The sequence below is a fragment of the Narcine bancroftii genome, chromosome 3 (genome assembly GCF_036971445.1).
Source record: "Narcine bancroftii isolate sNarBan1 chromosome 3, sNarBan1.hap1, whole genome shotgun sequence".
NCBI classification, from domain to species: Eukaryota; Metazoa; Chordata; class Chondrichthyes; order Torpediniformes; family Narcinidae; genus Narcine; species Narcine bancroftii.
Window position 1 is genome coordinate 327,907,101 of NC_091471.1, and position 18,704 is coordinate 327,925,804.

Consider the following 18,704-nt stretch of genomic DNA (forward strand, 5'->3'; position numbering starts at 1 on the left):
AGGAGAAAATTACACTATATATTTAAGAGAAAAAATATCTGTATGTATCTTGGTCAATATGGTTCATAGTGTGAAAAATAAAAAATTTTAAAAAAAGGGTGTCTTATTGACATGTAATAAAACAGAAAATGGGAATTACACATGTTTCCTTTAGTCTACTATAAAGGCAGACAATTATTTACCATTAGCAAAAATTGTCCGGCGCCCCTTACAGCCAGAGAAAGAGGAGCAAAAGAGAGCTCCAGCCCCGGTCACTGAATTGCATCCAGTGCTCCCACAGCCACACAGACTTCGGTCCGAACCGTCAGCACTCCCAGTGCCAGATGCACATCTCTGACATGATCAAGGAACCTCCAGCGCCCTCTCGTATCCTAGTTTCTCTGCCTCAAACCCCTCCAGCAGTCCACAGCCCTTTACCTCGTCTCAAGTCACCAACAGCCCGCTGCCTCCCGTGTGTCCTTCAGCTTCAGACCTTCTTTCTCCCCCCCACCAACCACTGTTCAGCTGCTGTGGATCTCCTTCTGAAACGGGGGCAATCTTCCCTTTTCTGGTGCTCTGCACCAGTCCTCCGCTTGCCTGGAGCCTGCAACCCTTCAAGACCACTACTGAACACAGGTGCTGCCATTTTCGGCCAGACTCTGTGGTCGTGGGATTCTAAAGCCCGTATAGAGCTGACAGCAGTCGGATGGAGCGCTGAGACTTCACCTCTCTGTGTGTCTGCTCCAACGCCATCACTGCCATTTTTTTTGAGAACTTGTTCCACACTGTGTTCCCACACCTCCCACCCCTCCCCCTTCATCCATGTCCTGTCTCATCCAACCTCAGTGGGAAAAGCCTGTTTGCATTAACTCTTATCTATGCCCCCTCATACCTCTTGTCAGCTCTCCCCTCATTCTTCTACGCTCCAGGGAATAAAGTCCGAACCTGTCCGTTACTCAGTTCCTGAAGTCCGGGCAACATCCCAGTAAATCTTCTCTGTCCTCTTTGATATCTTTCTTGTCATTCGGTGACCAGAATTGCACACAATTCTCTCAATTTGGCCTCACCAATGTCTTGTACAACTTTACCATCCATCACATCCCAACTCCTGGACTCAGTACTTTGATTTATCTGAATTTATTGTCATCAACACGTCACAAAATTCATTATTTTGCAGCAGTGTCATGGATCAAACAAACCATCCTACAAAATAAATAAAAATAGTTCAAGAAAAAGACCAAATGAGGCAGAGTCTGAGGTTTATTGTCCATTCGGAAATCTGTTGTCAGAGGGGAAGAAGATGTCCTTGTGTGGGATGGAGGGGAAGTTCGGTGCTCTGAAATCCAGAGGAGGTGCAAACAATTGGGAAGGGATTACTGGAGATGGACAAAAGAAACCAAGGGAGAAGGGGTTTTGGGTGTGGGGCGCTCGGCAGCAGAGGCAGCACTCAACTGCTCCCATGCCCTGAGCCCAAAAGGTAACCTCCGTCTCTTCTCACCCAGCTTCCGACGATGAGTTTGAGAACCTGCGCATCAAGGGTCCCAATGCCGTGCAGCTGGTGAAGACCACCCCGGTGAAGCCGTCGCCACTTCCAACGATCCCGGACACCATCAAGGAGGTCATTTACGACATGCTGAATGCGCTATCGGCGTACCATGCGCCCGATGAGGGTAAGTCTGTCAGCTCCGTTGCCTGCTTTTGGGGAGGGGAGGGGGTGCAAGTTAAGGCTTGTGGGAGGGTGCCAGGGTTGGTTCCAGCCCAGGATCTGAATGGGATAACTCGAGAGGGGACAGGGTAAGGGACTGATGAGATGGGTGGTCCCACAGAAAGGAGGTTCAGGTAGGGGGAGGGGTAGGAACTGGGGAACCATCTTTTGTCTGGGGAGGACCTGAGTGGATGGGGTGACCAATCTTCACGATGGTGTAGTCGGATATGCTGCTCTTCGTATATGGATTGGACTCAACCGTTGCAGTGGATGATGGGGCGAAGGGAATTAAAATGGCTGACAATGGGGACCCTGCAACTGACCTGGCAAGTGAGGTGTTGGTCCTCCCTAAGGAACCTCGACCCAGGGGTCAAAGGTGGCAGGTCGGCTTCCAGCCTCCAGTTCAGGAAGTTTAAGCTGCGCCTTCCTGACAAACAAGGAGGTGTTGTGGGTCCAGGATGGGTCATCTATTGAGAGGCATACCAAGCAACTTTGCGCTCTCCACGACATAGCCATTCCTGTGAAGTGGAGAGTGGTTGACTTTTGCCCTTTGGAAGTCCACAATAATTTCCTATGTCTCTTCCCCCCCACCCCACCATTTTATTCAGCCACCTGCCTTCCTCCTACTCATCAGACCCAAATCACTGGTTATGTATCTTTGACATAAAGAGCCCTGTGTGACTCGCTGAGTTTCTCCACTTGTATCAAGCTACCATCACAGTGTCTGCAGTCTTTGGTTAACACCACCTCCTTTTCCTTGTCCACGTTGGGACTCGGGTTGTTGATCATGCACTGTTTTACGAGCTGCCGAACCTCCTCTGTGTCACCTGGCTCATCCTCGTTGTGAGGATGAACCGGTTTCCGCAAGGGATGGCGGATAAATGTGCTGTTGATCGTTGCCCTGAGTGTCTGGCGGTGGAACCTGGGCTGAGTTGGGGAATGAAAGTCTACAAACATAGAAACACCACTGCTGGGGGAACTCTGCCAGTCTCACAGCATTCATGGGAGGTAAAGATATATCGCCGACGTTTTGGGCCTGAGCCCTTCTTCAAGGTATGAGTAAACAACAGGCATGCGTCTGAATTAAAGAAAGGGGAACAATTGGGGGGGGGGGGAGGAATGGTGGGTCCCAGACAAACAGGCAAAACGTTTTAAGCGGAAATTGATTTTGGCTCTGTGAAAGGGGACAGGGAGAAAAGGGAAGAGAGAGAAGCCCCATTCACACGGGTAATTAACTGCCAATCTACCAGTTAACGTGTCAGTGTGAATGCTTGTGAATTGGCACGCAGGTGTCAGATTGCCCCAGGGATGGACCACCAAGGGAGTGTGTATCATTGGCGGGGCGATCTGATGCCTGCGTGCCGGTTAGCCCAGTGGGGAGGGAACATGGGATAAATTAGTGACGCATAGCGGACGTCACCGGTGGAGGATAGGCGCCCTCTCCCCTGGGATGCCGGGTGGTGAGGGTGAAAGGACACAGGGAACCAGTTCACAGGGGTCCAGTGTGTATGGCATAAACGGCTTCTTAAACCGGTTCGTTGAGCAGCCAATTTACTGGCTAGTTAATGTGAAAAGGGGAGAGAGAGGGACAGACATAGCTAGTACAAAGGAGACAGGGGGACAAAGATGTGAGAGGGTTTAACGAAAACCAGAGAAGTTAATGTTAAGGCCATTCGGTTGGAGGGTGCCCAGAAGGAAGATGGTGTTGTTCCTCCAATTTGCGGGAGGTCTCAATCTGGCAGGACACGAGACCACGGACAGACACATCAGCAAGGGAATGGGGTGGGAAATTAAAATGGGTGGCCATTGGGAGATCCACACTATTGTGGTGGACAGAGTCGAGGTGCTCAACAAAGCGATCTCCCCGATGTAGAGGAGACCACGATGGGAGCACCAGATGCAGTAGGTGGCCCCCACAGAATCGCAGGTGAAATGTTGCTTCAATTGGAAAGATGGATGAAGGTGGGTGGTTGATGGGCAGAGGAACCCTTGCCATGCTGACTGATTGCTCTTTCTGCTTCCCCCCTCTCCCCCTCCCCAAATGCTGCAGCGGAGAAGGTGGAGGTAAAGCTGGTGAGCGTGAACCAGGAGCTGAGCCAGCTGCTCCAGGATGTGGGCGATGACATGTACCAGCAGTACCGCTCGCTGACCCGGCAGGGCAGTGACTTTGACTCACAGCAGAGCTTCACCATCAATGTGAGTCACTCCTAGCTCCAAGGCACTGAGTGAGGCTGTCAGCCTCAAATACGCAGACCATCTGTGGGCCAAGGTTCACCCGGCAATCGCATGACACTGGGCAGGAATGACCAGAAAGGAATGAGGGCAGGTCAGGGAAACAGAACACGTCGTTGTATAATCTTTGTGCTGGTGGGGACGGGGGTCTGACACTGTATAACACTGGGGTACAGTACTGGTGGGGACGGGTCTGTCACTGTGTAACACTGGGAGGAAAGCTAAGTCCTATTAATATCAGGGCAGCGTGGTTGTCCCTCCAGAGAGGGGAGGGAAAGCTGGCGTACCTATCAGCTGTCAGATTAGTGACCCATGAATTTGCTCCTCACAGACCCAGGTTTTTGTTGCGGATGGCGCAGCGGCTGATGCCACTCAGCCGGGGACATCTCAAGGAGAAGGTAAGCATTAGTGACAAAGGTGGTAAAATCCTGCGGCCTGATTGGTCCACATTCTTCCATGGGGACCCTTCCATGGTAACCCCATCGCCCAACTCATTGGCCCTGTGCTCAAACGATCTGAGTTTTTGTCTCTGCGGAAGAACACAACTAAACTTGACTGCTTCAGAGGGAAGGGAGTCCCATAAACTCTGAGCAGGGACTAAGGGGGACCTGGCCGAAAAAATGGTTGAGGGTGGGTGATCTGGGCTATTTCTAAATGATGTTGATGTTCCTGGAGCTGAGTTAGAACATACATGCCCTTTGCCCCAGAGTTGTGCCGAACATGTCCCTATTATAGAAATGACTAGGCTTTCTCATCATCCTCTATTTTTCTAACCTCCATGACTCTATCCAAAAGTCTCCTAAAATACCCTATCGTATCTGCCTCCATAACCACTGCTGGCGGCTCATTCCACGCTCCCTTTGCACTTAAAAAAAACCCCTTGACATCTCCTCTGTATCTACTCCCCAGCATCTTAAACCAGTGGTTCTCAACCTTTTTCTTTCCACTTACATCCCATTTTAAGTATTCTCCATGTCATCGGTGCTCTGTGATTAGTAAGGGATTGCTTAAGGTGGAATGTGAGTGGAAAGAAAATGTTTGAAAACCACTGTTTTAATCGTCCCTCATTGTCTTGTCATGTGCACGGTTTCATAACTCCAAAGGAAATGGGCCAATGACAATTTTTCGCAAGCAAAATATTTCAGGAACAATTGGGTCTAGAACAGTGATTCTCAACCTTCCCTTCCCACTCACATCCCAGCCTTACTAATGACAGAGCACTGATTGCATAGGGAATACTTAAAGTGGTATGCGAGTGGAAAGAGAAAGGTTGAGAACCACTGCTTTAAACCCATGTTCTCTTGCGGCAATCATTATCAGTCCTGGAGAAAAGCTTCTGACTGTTCCTGCGATCAGTGCCTCTATCTGGTCACCTCTCATCCTCCACCACTCCAAGGAGAAAATGCCGAGTTCATGCAGCCTGTTTTCATAAGGCCTGCTCGCTAATCCAGGTAACATCTCCTCTGCACCCTTTCGGTGGCTTCCACATCCTTCCGATAGTGAGGGACCAGAGCTGTGCACAGTGCTCCAAGTGGGGTCTGACCAGAGTCCTATATAGTTACAATATTACCTCTGTTTGTTCCATCGACCTCAGTGGGCCTGTAACTTTCTCATGTCTGACTGATTCATCTAAACCATTCATCACCCTGTTTTCCACACTCTCCAGCACCTCGCCATTGTGAAGAAGAATTCCCATCTCTGGTCCCCTATCATTCTGCTCCCTTTCCTTCAAACCTACATCCTCCACCTCAACATTGAAAAGTTTCCTTCAGTCAATCCTATCCATGACCCCCCCCACAACTTGAAGCACCTCCATTGTGGCCTCCCTTTGCCACCTCCGTTCCCGAAAGCACAAACCCAGCCTCTTCCCATACCTGAACAGCTCCATCCCCAGTCCCTGGTCTTCTCTAGGTGCACGCTCTTCCCATACCTGAACTGCTCCAACCCCAGTCCCTGGTCTTCTCCAGGTGCACGCTCTTCCCATACCTGAACTGCTCCGACCCCAGTCCCTGGTCTTCTCCAGGTGTACGCTCTTCCCATACCTGATCTGCTCCGTCCCCAGTCCCTGGTCTTCTTTGTTTCCAGACTCAGCAGTGGCTTCACTTTCTTTTTGCAGCAGAATGAGAAACAGGAAATCAGGAATATTATAAGGGTTGAACTGGGTGTCATATGTCGCTGGGAGACTGGCCGCTGTTCCGACACAGGGGGAGGCAGATCATGGCCAGGCTGGGGTCTCAGACAAGTGCCCAGCAGCTGTGGCAGGGTTTGTACCTCATCACATAAAATATTAAATTAAAATTTTTAAATTTAGACATCTAGCAGGTTACAGGCCCTTTCAGCTCACGAGCCTGAGCCACCCAGTTAACCAACGGCCCCCGGACGCTTTGAAGGTGAAATCTGCTGAAACAAGGCAGAGCCATTTGTTTCTATACACCCCTTCCAGGATGAGCTCAGTGCCACTTCTGCTCACTTTGAAAGCTAAAATGGCAAGAACTCTCATGGCCCCAGTTTCCGAGAAGCATCAGTCTCTGACGGCCTACCTGACTGTACCCCTAAACCCGTACGGACAAACTGGCTGGAGTTTTTGTCGGCATTAGACACAGCAGAAATGGGTCGTTCAGCCTATCGAGTCTGCCCAACCATTTAATCATGAGCTGATCCACATTCTCCCACTCAGTCCCACTGCCTGCTCTTCTCCCCACAACCTTTGATGCCCTGGCTAATCAAGAGTCTATCATTCTTGGCCTTAAATACACCCAATGTCATTGGGTGACCTGGCCTTCACAGCCACCTGTGGCAACCAATTCCACAGTTTCACTGCCCTTTGGCTGAAGAAATTTCTTAGCAGACGCCCTTTAATCCTGAAGTTGTGCTCTCTTTTCCTCGACTCTCCCACATCTACTCTGTCCACGCCTTTCAATATTCAAAATGTTTTAGTGAGATCTAGAATTTCTCCTAAATTCCAATGAGTACAGTCCAAGAGCCGTCAAACGCTCCTCATGTGATAACCCTTTCATTCCCAGAATCATCTTTGTGAACCTCCTCTCCAATGTCACTACATCTTTTCTTAAATGAGGAGCCCAAAACTGCTCACAGTACCCCAAGTGAGGTCTCACTAGGGCTTTATAAAGCCTCAATGTCACATCCCTGCTCTTGTACCCTATTCCTCTTGAAATGAACGCTATCATTGCATTTGCAATCTTTTACTTCCCTCTGCCTGCTTCAAGAGGGCATCCATTATTTTGGTGCCTAAGAAAAGCAAAGTGACTTGCCTCAGTGTCTCCAAGCTGATGACACAACCGTGTTTTTTAATTTTTGAGATATAGCACCTTAAGAAGCCCTTCCAGCCCATGAGCTCACACTGCCCAAGTACATCCAAGTGACCCATTAATCTGCCAACCCCCCACACGTGTTTGGAACTTGGGAGGAAACTGGAATGAATCCACAGGGAGAACAAACAAACTGCGTAGAGCGCGAATTCAAACCCAGGTCGCTGGCGCTGTGATAATGGAGAGGTTGGTTATGGAACAAATCTTCTCCCATCTGGGGAGGGATCTGGTCACCTTTTGACATTGCAGACCACATCTGGCTTTGGCCCTCTGTGTCCGGTCACAGATATGCCTACTGTTATTCACTAGGTACAAGAGCAGAATAGGCCAATCAACCTGCTGGGTCTGCTCTGCCATTTAATCATAAGCTGTTCCTCATCACTCAGCCCCACTCCCTGGCCTTCTCCCAGTAACCCTTAGGGCCCTAACTAATCAAATACCTGTCACTCTATGCCTTAAATTCTCCCAATGAAAGGCTTCCATAGCCACCAAGTTGCAGCAGATCCCCAGACCAAGCTGCAAGGCATCTAAGCTTCTGATTGCCCATCCCAGTCTCACTCTGGCCTCCTACAATGCTGTGAAACCCTAATGCCAGCTCAAACAACAGTTCTTCTGACCTTCCAAGACCATTCAAAGTCCTGATGGAAGATCGCCAACCTGTTTCCCTCCCTCACAGATGTGTTGACCCAATTATGCCTAACATACTCTTGCCCGTTCCAGCAATGTTTTTTTTGGCCCTTCTAATCTGTGCTAATCTATTTTTCTTCACTGCGGACTCAACCTGGAGTTCCTCGACTGCAAATCCCTGTCTGCGTTCATCCTTCCTTCCCCCTACCCCCCCACCCTGTCACTCCTCTTCCATCCATTTTAATCTCCCGTCACCTTTCCTTGGTGCCGTCTCGCCCTCCCCATCAGTGACACGGTCGCTTTGCGGCTGCCCACCATTTGCCTCGAGCTCTCTCCCATCTCGCACAGTTCCTACACCGGAGGAGAGCCAGGAGGGCAAGAAGGACAAAGATGGCGACAAAGCCTCTGAGGATGGGAAGCAGAAGGCGAAAGGCTCCAAGCCCCTCATGCCCACCTCCACCATCCTGAGGCTTCTTGCAGAGTTGGTGCGCTCCTACATTGGCATTGCCACTCTGATCGCTGGCTACAACTACACGGCTGGCCAGTCTGAGCTGATCAAAGAGGTGAGCGAGTGGGACTCCTGGCCCGGGGTGGAGGGGGGGGTGAAGGGTGCTGGTGGGTCTGTTTGGTGGGTGAATGGGGGACATCTGCATTTGGCACTCCTTCCATCAGGGAAACTGGGCAAAGGCTGGGAGATTGCTTCGTCAAGCAGCTCTGCTCTGTCTACCGCAATAGCGCAGATCTCCCAGAGGTCACCCAGTTCAATTTCCCACCCCATTTCCTTGCTAACATGTCTGTCCTTGCTCTCATGCACTGGCAGACTGAGACCACCCACAAATTGGAGGAACAACTCATCTGTCTGGGCAACCTCCAAATGGATGGCATTCGCATCGAGTTCTCTGGCTTCTGTTAAGAAATTCTCCCCCCCCCTTTTCTTCTTCCCCATCTCTTTCCCTCTAGTTTGCTTATTCTCTCTCTCCATCTTTCTCTCGCACTGTATTTCTATCTTTCCTCTCTCTCTTCCTCCCCGCCCCCCCACCTTCCCTCTGTCACCTTTCACTGAGCCAAATTCAATTCTCACCTTTCCTCTTATCATACCAATTAATATCTTTTGTCTGTTGGTCTGGACTCCTCTCTCTCCCATTCTTCCCTCTTTTACCGCCCAATAAGCCTACAATTCCCAATTTTTTGGAGGGTGGGGGGGAAACCGGAAGGTATGAACACCTTACAGAGAGTGGCAGATTCGAACCCGGGTCACTGGTGCTGTAATAGCGTTGTGTCAGCTGTGACCCACTCAGACTGTGGTGGACAAAGAAATGCTGGATCTGACCAATTAACTAGCTGATCACCGTCGCACGTAATCCTCGGGTGGCCCTCCTCTCCAGCGAAAGTCCCTCGGGCTGGTGCCAACAAGGCCTGTGGGATTGTGTTCTGGGAGCTTTGGCTGGCATTGGGCACCATCTTTATGACTTGTCAGTGGTTGTCTCCGAGGTGCTAACCATGTGCCTTCATTCTGCCATAGGATTGCAGTGTGCTGGCGTTCGTCCTGGACCACCTGTTGCCCCAGACTCAGAGCGTAGGGGACAAAGACACGCCGGCACTGGCCAGGCTCTTCCTGGCCAGCCTGGCTGCAGCGACACAGAGCACAGAAGCCCAGGCTGCGTTGGTCAATGAGGTCAAGGCGGCCCTCAGCAGAGCGCTGGCAATGGCAGAGAGTACAGAGAAGCACGCCAGGTAACTAACGGCGCACCCTCCCGTCGGTGGTCGTATGTCCTCTCCCTTCACCCCAAGGCAACCGCCATCCTAATCCGACAGGTTGGGTGGTGGATCGTGCCTGTGGAATGTTTGACGGTTGCCTAAAAACTGAGGGCGGAGGGCAGAGAGCTCAATGCAACACAAAACCACGTGCAGGAATTGCCCACCGTTTCTGCACCAAGCACGATGCCAAATGAAGCTACAACTTGGCCATTTGCACACATCCCTATTCCCTCCGTATCCTCTTGCTTGCCTCCTATGGACCATTGCTATTGCATAGCCTGCCTACTAGCAATCTGTGGGCAGAAAACAAACATGGCCGCGCTTCCCCCTCCCACCTTAAATGTGTGTTCTTTTGTTTGTGACATTTTTAGCCCTGAAGAGGAGAAAGATTCCCAACTGTCCATGTTATTGTAAACTTTTATTGGGTCTTCCCTCAGCCTCTGACTCTAGATCAGTTGCTTTCAAACATTTTTTCTCAAATACCAACTTAACTAAGCAAATTCAGAAAATTTGTAAAGTACACAACAGAGATGTGAAAAATTAAAGAACACAACAAAATTATCACTCTTATAGAGCACATCCATGTTATAAAAGCACATCTTGTAATTTATCATTGACTTTAGGGAGGGAACGATCCAGTGATCATTGGGGAATCAGGTGGAAAGGGTGAACACATTTAAGTTCTTGTGAGTTTCTATCTCGGAGGATCTTTTCTGGACCCAACCCCCACAGCATCGTGAAGAAAGCACATCAGCGCCTCTAATTCGTCAGGAGTTTGAGGAGGTTGGTACGACATCAGAAACCCTGGCAAATTTCTACAGAGATGCGGTGGAAAATGTGCTGACCGGCTGCAACCCTGATCTTGTATGGGGACATCAATACCCCTGAGTGTAAAGCCCTGCAAAGGGTAATGGACACAGCCCAGGAACATCACAGGTAAAACCCTCCCCACCATCGAGAACATCTGCAGGGAAGACTGTTGTCGGAGAGCAGCAGAAATCATCAAGGATCTGCACCACCCAGCACAGTTTTCACTGCTGCTGTCAGGAAAGAGGTCTGGGGTGGGGGGGGGGGGGTGCGTGGCAAGCTGGTAGAGGGCAGATGTGCGATCCCACCCCTCCTCAGCCAGTTTTTTAAGCACCAGTCTTTAAAGTTTTATCTAAGCGATTAAAAGTTGAATCTTTATTTTAGGGAACATTGGTGGGTCATAATGGCGACTAATGTTAAAAAAATGAAAGTCAATTACAGAAGAAATTACTTTTTAAAAGTGCTGAAGAATTGAGGCCTACCTATTCAGCTGAAACCACGGAATTGTCGTTTGGAACCTCCAAGGCACAGAGAACTCCTGCCAAGCTGAGTATCACACCAGCGCCGACCTTGTCTCCACAAGATGGTGCCGGCATGTTGATAAGCTCGGCTGGAGTGGATTCACGCATTTGCGATGTTGGATGCGCGGGCGACCTGGCTGAGAGAAGAGCCCTTGAGCCCGGGCTGCAGTCAGGTGAGCCGGGGACACACAGAATGGCTCCGGAAGCTGCCTCTGCGCAGTCCCTGGCCTTGCCAGGCATGCGTGGTGCTTCAAGGGTCCATGAGTTACTGGACCGCGTATGGGCCGTCGGGTGTGCAGATCCGCAGCCGCATCGGGAAGGGCCTGACAGCGTTAGAAGAAAGAGGAAAACTTACCTTTAACGAGCAGTTCACGGGAACAATTGGAGGTGGAGTCTAGAGAAGGTAGGCCTCAAAACGTGGAACTGGAATCCGGAATGGAGTCTGTTTGCACATTCTTGGAAGGAATTGCCTATCAAATAGACAATGTGTCTAAACAAATGACTGAAAATATCTAATATGTCTGAAGATATATCTACAGTTAAGAGGGATGTCAGTAAATGTATTGTCAGTGGATACAGTGCAAGAAAATTTTAAAAAAAATTGAAACAGCTTTTTCTGAATGTAAAATTCAAGTTGAACGTAACAAGGAAAAAATAGAGAAAGTGGAAGATTCGTTTGTGGATTGGGGAATCCAGAAGAAAGACTTATTGAAAAAAATTGATTCATTGGAAAATCAAAGTCGGAGAAAAAATATGAAAATTGTGGGTCTTCCAGAAGACATTGAAGGGTCTGATCCAATAAAACTTTTCAAGAGTTAGATTCCCGAGGTGTTGGGCAAAGAGTTTTTTTCGGAAGGTTTAGTACTGGAGCGGGCACATAGAGCATTACGAAAGAAGCCATTACCGTGACAACCATCACAAGCAGTCTTAGTTCGGTGCCTGAGCTATCAAGACAGAGAAATGATATTACGGTTGGCGGGACAGACGGCGACAGTCGATCTCCAATGATGACTCAAAATAACAGAGTATTTTTTTTACGCAGGTTTGAGTCAAGAAATTATTAGGCAACGACGGGAATTTAATTTGGCTAAAGAAGTACTGTGGTGGAAGGGTTATAAATTTGCTTTTCAATATCCTGCTGTGTTAAAAGTCTTTTATGGTAACTTTCAATCTCAATTTTTTGGGAATGACCATGATGCATTAGTTTTTGCTAATTCATTACCGGATTTATGATGACATGGAAGAGTTTCTCCACCGTCCCCTAAAAAAAAGGCAAATGGAAAGAAAGAGGTTTTAACCCAAAGTCTTATTGACATTGAAGATCTGGAACAATCATTGGGATTGGAGTCATTGGGTTGAATATATTTACAGTATTGGATTGTATTGATGTGAATGATGCATTTCTGGCTGGGGGGGGTGGTTGATATCACTGAAATCTTTGGTAGTCATCTGCCACTAGTGGGGTTTACCACACCCAGTTTTTTTAGGGCGTTACTACCTTTGGGTAGTTTTTTTTTGGTGGGGGGATAATTAAATTTATATATATATATTTAGGGGAGGGAGAGTGGTTTTCATTTACTAGAAGGGGAGTGATATTTTGTAGTAAGTGATTATATTGTTAGTTTATAAGGATGTCTAATTTGAAATTTGCAACTTTTAATGTTCAGGGGTTAAATAATCCGATTACTTGAAAGCGAGTTCTGGCTTATATCAAGAAAATGAAAGTTGATTTTGCCTTTTTACAAGAAACTCATTTGACTGAAAAAGAACATTTGAAATTGAAGAGAGATTGGGTTGGTCGTGTGTTTTTTTCTTCATTTAATACTAAGGCAAGGGGTGTAGCAATTTTAATTCATAAGAATTTGTCTTTTGAGTTGCAAACTATGGAAGGGAATGCTGGAAGGGTGTTAAAGGTAAATTGTAAAATTTTTACTGAATCTTGGACTTTGCTTAATGTTTATGCACCTAACATGGACAATGAGTGCTTTATTTTGGATGCTTTTTTGTTATTAAATCAATCTAATGAAAATATTTTAGTTGGGGAGATTTTAATTGTGTCTTGGATCCTTTGTTGGATAGATCCCCAAAAAGTATAAAGAAATTAAAGATAGCAATACAAATTGGGGCCTTGATGAAGGATTTAAATTTGGTGGATATTTGGAGAAGGGTTAATCCTACAGAGAAGGATTTTTCTTTTTACTTGTCTCGACATGATTCATTTTCTAGAATAGATTTTTTAAAAATATTGGCACATTTACAAGGAAGGGTATTACAGGCAGAATATAAAAGCAGGGTTATATCAGATCATTCTTTATTATTTTTTTCTTATGTAAGTTCAGAAGAGGTATGTTCATCTTATAGATGAAGATTTAACACAATGTTGTTGAAAAAAACAGAGTTTGTTATCTTTGTTAAAGAACAGATTACTTTTTTTGTCTGAAAATGCTAATTCAGTAAAAAGTCATTTTGTGTTATGGGATGTGTTGAAAGCTTATTTAAGAGGACAGATTATTAGCTATACCACTAAAGTTAAGAAGCAGTATATGGCAGAAAGTTTAGAATTAGAAAAGCAAATTGATGAATTGGAGAAGGAATTTCAGAAGAAAGTGACAGAAGATAAAAAAAAGTGGCTTTGACTAAATTGAAATTGCGTTATAGTATGTTGCAGACATCAATTTGAATGTTTAATTAATCAATCTAAGCAGCGTTATTATGAGGTGGGTGAGAGGGCACATAAGATACTTGCATGGCAGTTAAAGAAGGAAGAGGTTTCACGGATTATTAATGCTGTAAAAAAGAATTCAACAGTTACCTCTAAGCCTCAGGAAATTAATGACCAGTTTTATTCATTTTTTAAAAAAATTATATACTTCTGAGGGGAAACAGGATAGTGGTTCTATTGATTCTTATTTATCTAAGTTAACGTTATCAGCATTAGAAGAGGAGGATGATATGGATCTGGAAGCTCCGTTTAATGAATTAGAGATTAAGGCAGCTATATTGGAAATGCCCAATGGGAAGTCACCAGACGATGACGGGTTTTCGGTGGAATTTTATAAAACTTTTTATAAAGATTTATCTTCAGTGTTTGAGGAAGTATTACAACAAGTGACTGAACAGCATGAGTTACCAGAATCTTGCTTTAGTGCTTTAATTACTGTAATCTTGAAAAAAGATAGAGACCCATTGAAAGTGTCTTCATATAGACCTATTTCTTTATTGAATGTTGATTATAAAATTATAGCAAAAGTGTTAGCAAATCGACTTGCTAAGTATTTACCTAAATTGATACATGTTGATCAAACAGATTTTATTAAAAATAGAAATGTTTCAGATAATATTCTTCGATTGATTAATTTGGTCAATGCATATCGACAACAGCCCAACCATCTTGATGAAGAAAAAGCCTTTGATAGGGTGGAATGGGATTTGTTTTTATTTAAAGTATTGGAGAAGTTTTAAATTTGGCCCTTTTTTTATTGGTTGGGTTAAAGTTTTATATATGAACTCAACTGCTAGGGTTGTGACAAATGGTCGAGTTTCATCAACGTTTAAATTGACATGTTCAACTCGACAAGGTTGTCCATTGTCACCAGCTCTGTTTGCATTGGCTATTGAACTGTTAGCTCAAACAATAAGGCAGAATGAACAGATAAGAGGGATGAGAGTTATGGATGAAGAGTAGAAGATTAATTTATTTGCAGATGATGTTTTGACATATTTAACAAACCCAGAACAATCATTGCCACATTTGCGGGAATGTTTATTACAATATGAAACATTATCTGGATATAAAGTTAACTGGGACAAGAGTGAAATTTTGCCAGTTGGAGAAGGAGATTATTCAGAGTATAAAAATATTATAAAACTGAAATGGTCTGATAAAATTAAATATTTAGGAATAATTGTAAATACTGAGAATCAATCTTTATACAAGTTAAGTTATGTTCCATTATTAAAAAAGATTAAAGTAGATTTAATTAAATGGATAGATCTTCCGTTAACTTTAATTGGTCGAGTTAACTGTATTAAGATGAATATTTTTCCTCGTATTCAATATTTATTTCAATCAATACTGTGTTCTCTTTCAAAGAGTTTCTTTAAGGGTTTAAATAAAGTTACAAGAGAATTTTTATGGAAAGGTAAACTACCATGGGTAGCATTATATAAACTTACTTGGAAGTATGCGTTAGGTGGGCTTCAATTACCTCATTTTCAAAATTATTATGAAGCAGCCCAGTTGAAATTTATTAGTTGATTGATGGATTTGGACCAATCCCCGAGTTGGGCTAAAGTTGAGATGGCTTGTATTTCTGAAGTTGAGGTGTATCAATTTATATTTTGATGGAATATAAATTTGTTGAGGGAATATAATATCACGATATTAAAACTATGGATTAAAAAATATAAGATTTGAGGATCAAAAGGTAAATTGTCAATTTTAACTCCATTATTTAATAAACAGCTTATTTCTTTTTCAATGTTTAATAGTCATTTAAAGAGTTGGGATTCTAAGAGTATAAAAACATTACAGGATTGTTTTGTAGAAGGACAGTTTCTTTCTTTTAATCAATTGAAAGAGTGTTTTGATATTGCTGAAAATTCTTTATTTGTTTATTATCAACTTCGATCTTTGGTGAAAAATATGTATGGTAGAGAGATGATTTTACCTGTATTGACAGAATTCAAGTCTTTGATTTCTTCTATACCAAAAAAGGGTTATATTTCTGTTATATACCAAGTATTACAAGATAATGTGGATAAGTTGGAATGGGAGAAGTCGAAGCTTAAATGGGAAAATGATTTAGCTTTTGTTTTTCCTGAAGACTACTGGCAGATACATGTCATGATAGTGTTAATAAATTGACGAATATATGGTATGGAATAGTTAATTATAACTTTCTACATCAGTTGTATTTAACCCCAGAGAAATTGAAAAAATATGGTTTTAGTAATTTGGATTCTTGTTTTAGATGTGGTGTATGTACTGGAACTTTTTTACATGTTGTTTGGCGTTGTGTGTATGTACATCCATTCTAGGATGAAATTAAGTTAATTTTGGAAAAAATTATATAATTTTAAGTTACCATTAGATCCATCTATTTTTTTAATGGGTTATATGATTCATTTAAAGGGATTAAGGTTGGATAAATTTCAAATTAGATTTATATATTTAGCATTGTCTGTAGCTTGAAAATGTGTAGCAAGTACATGGAAAGATAATATAGTGAATAATATAACGCAGTGGCAGAATGAATTGAAAGCTTATATTGTTGAAAAAATTACATATAATCTGCATGACAATTATTTTTTTGTGAATAAGTAGTTACCATATTTGGAATAGATGCATTTAGATATATTTTTATTTATTATATACTTTTAGTTTCTGTTTATATATTTTTAGCTCTCCTTAAGAGAGTGGCTGATGGGCTGGGAGGGGGGTGGAGATTTAATTTAATTTTTTTTTCTTATTAAAATATTTTTAAAATATATATATATATTCATATAAAATTCTCTTTATGGAATGCATTCTGTATTACTATTAATGATTCTTCAAATAAAGTTTAATTTAAAAAAAAGGAAAGAGGTCTAGGGGCTACAAGACTCGCACCACTAGGTGCAGGAACAGCTGCTTCCCCTCCACCATCAAACTCCTCAACAACAAACTCAATCAGGGACTCATTTAAGGACTTGTGCACTTATTGATTTGTACTCTCTCTGTATGGCATAATCAGTTTGTTTTTAATTTATTTATCTGTTTCCATGTGTACGCTGTGTACAGTTTTTTTTTGCACTACGGTCACAGGAAAAAGAATCTCAGGGTTGTATGTGATGTTGTGTATGTACTTTGATAATACATCTGAAATCATGCAAAGACAGAAACTGCTCTCTGTCCTCTGAGAGCTCTGGGAACCGCAGCGAAAACGAGTGATTGGCAGTTGGGTGCCGGCTGCAGCATCTCGTTTGGGTGGGAGTCCCGAGTGCTGATCGTGTCCTCCTGTCTTCCCCCCACACAGGTTGCAGGCGGTGATGTGCATAATCAGCACCATCATGGAATCCTGCCCATCGACTTCAAGCTTCTACAGCAGCAATGCCGTCAAGTCGCAGCACAATGGCATGAACAACATCATCCGGCTCTTCCTGAAGAAGGGGCTGGTGAATGACCTGGCCCGTGTGCCACACAGCCTCGACCTGTCAAGGTACTGTGGCCTGTGTTCACTTGACCGAGCCTGCCATCTCCACCTCGCGTCTACCCTCTCTGCCCTCGGTGGCGGTGAAGGGCGGTGGGGAGTGGAAGGGGCAGTGTTGGGAGATGAGGGGCAGGGGGGTTCACAACCCCAGGTCTTTAGAAACGAATGTTCATGACTGCTGTGTAGCCAGAAGGGAGGGGGGTTGTCAGACACAGAGCGAAGCTCTCTCCACAACATCTCACCACACATACTCGGGGTCAGACACAGAGTAAAGCTCCCTCTGCACCGTCCCGTAACATATTCTCAGGGTCAGACACAGAATGAAGCTCCCTTCACACTGTCCTGTCACACACTCCCTGGGGCCAGGCACAGAGTGAAACTCTCTCTGCACCATCCCGTCACACACCACACACACTCCCGAATCAGACACAGAATGAAGCTCCCTCCGCACCATCCCATCATCAGATACAGAGTGAAGCTCCCTCCGCACCATCCCATCACACACTCCCGGGGTTATAGAAACATAGAAGATAGAAGCACGAGTAGGTCATTCGACCCTTCGAGCCTGCTCCGCCATTCAACGAGATCATGGCTGATCTTAAAGTTCAGTACCCCATCCCCGCCTTCTCTCCGTAACCTTTAATACCCTTATACTGAAGAAATATATCTAATTCCCTCTGAAATATATTTAATGAACCTGTCTCTACTGCCCTCTGTGGCAATGAATTCCACAGATTCACCACCCTCTGGGTAAAGAAATTCCTCCTCATCTCGGTCCTAAATGGTTTGCCTATTATCCTCAAACCATGGCCCCGGGCTCTGGATTTTCCCATCATTGGAAACATGATACAGAATGAAGCTCCCTCCGCACCATCCCATCACACACTCCCAGGGTCATACACAGAGTGGAGCTCCTTTCTCACCGTCCAATCAGACACTCCCAGGGTCAGACACAGAATGAAGCTCCCTCCGCACCATTCCATCACACACTCCCGGGGTTGGCCTCTCAACCCCACACCGGTCATCTGCGGTATCCTTCACCACCCTTCTCCGGGCCTGCTTGTCTCCCCAGACTCAGTGGGAAGAAGGCCTGACCACTGACTGCCCCAGATGTTGGGATTGAACCCAGTGTCTGCGGCAGTGAGTCAGCCCTACTACCCGCTACCCTCCATTTCCCTCGTCCTGCCTTATGTCGATATGGGTCTGGTCTCCCCGCCACCTTATCTACAAAATCTAGGAAGGATGTGCAAAGCATCAAAATTCCAGGCTGGTAGCCGCGGGCAAAATCCTATAAATTTTGTATCCTTATAAATGAAATGGAGCAAATTATTCCAGAATTGATATGCATGTTTATTGTGAATTATATTTTTATTTTTGTGATTATTTTATGCCATGTGGCAGATGTGTGCATGTGTCTGAGTGTTAGAACTGGGACCTCAGTGAGTTGAATGGGAGAGAGAGAGTGTGTGTGTGTGTGTGCACCCTCTGTGGTCCAGAGGAACGCTGTTTCGTCTGGTTGGAATGAAGCTGAGAGATTTGCACCATACATGGTTGT

General features: G+C 45.0%; 1 protein-coding gene across 10 annotated transcripts in view; it reads left to right on the plus strand.

Moving 5' to 3' along the window:
• Nucleotides 1–18,704, plus strand: part of huwe1 (HECT, UBA and WWE domain containing E3 ubiquitin protein ligase 1) — a 283,531-nt gene that overhangs the window by 183,473 nt on the left and 81,354 nt on the right. For all 10 annotated transcript variants that reach the window (XM_069929120.1, XM_069929126.1, XM_069929127.1 and 7 more), the window contains 6 exons: nucleotides 1,482–1,649; nucleotides 3,735–3,880; nucleotides 4,248–4,314; nucleotides 8,221–8,435; nucleotides 9,395–9,606; nucleotides 16,976–17,158. In XM_069929120.1, the coding sequence (XP_069785221.1) occupies nucleotides 1,482–1,649; nucleotides 3,735–3,880; nucleotides 4,248–4,314; nucleotides 8,221–8,435; nucleotides 9,395–9,606; nucleotides 16,976–17,158 (991 nt within the window). The remainder of the gene's footprint in view (nucleotides 1–1,481; nucleotides 1,650–3,734; nucleotides 3,881–4,247; nucleotides 4,315–8,220; nucleotides 8,436–9,394; nucleotides 9,607–16,975; nucleotides 17,159–18,704) is intronic.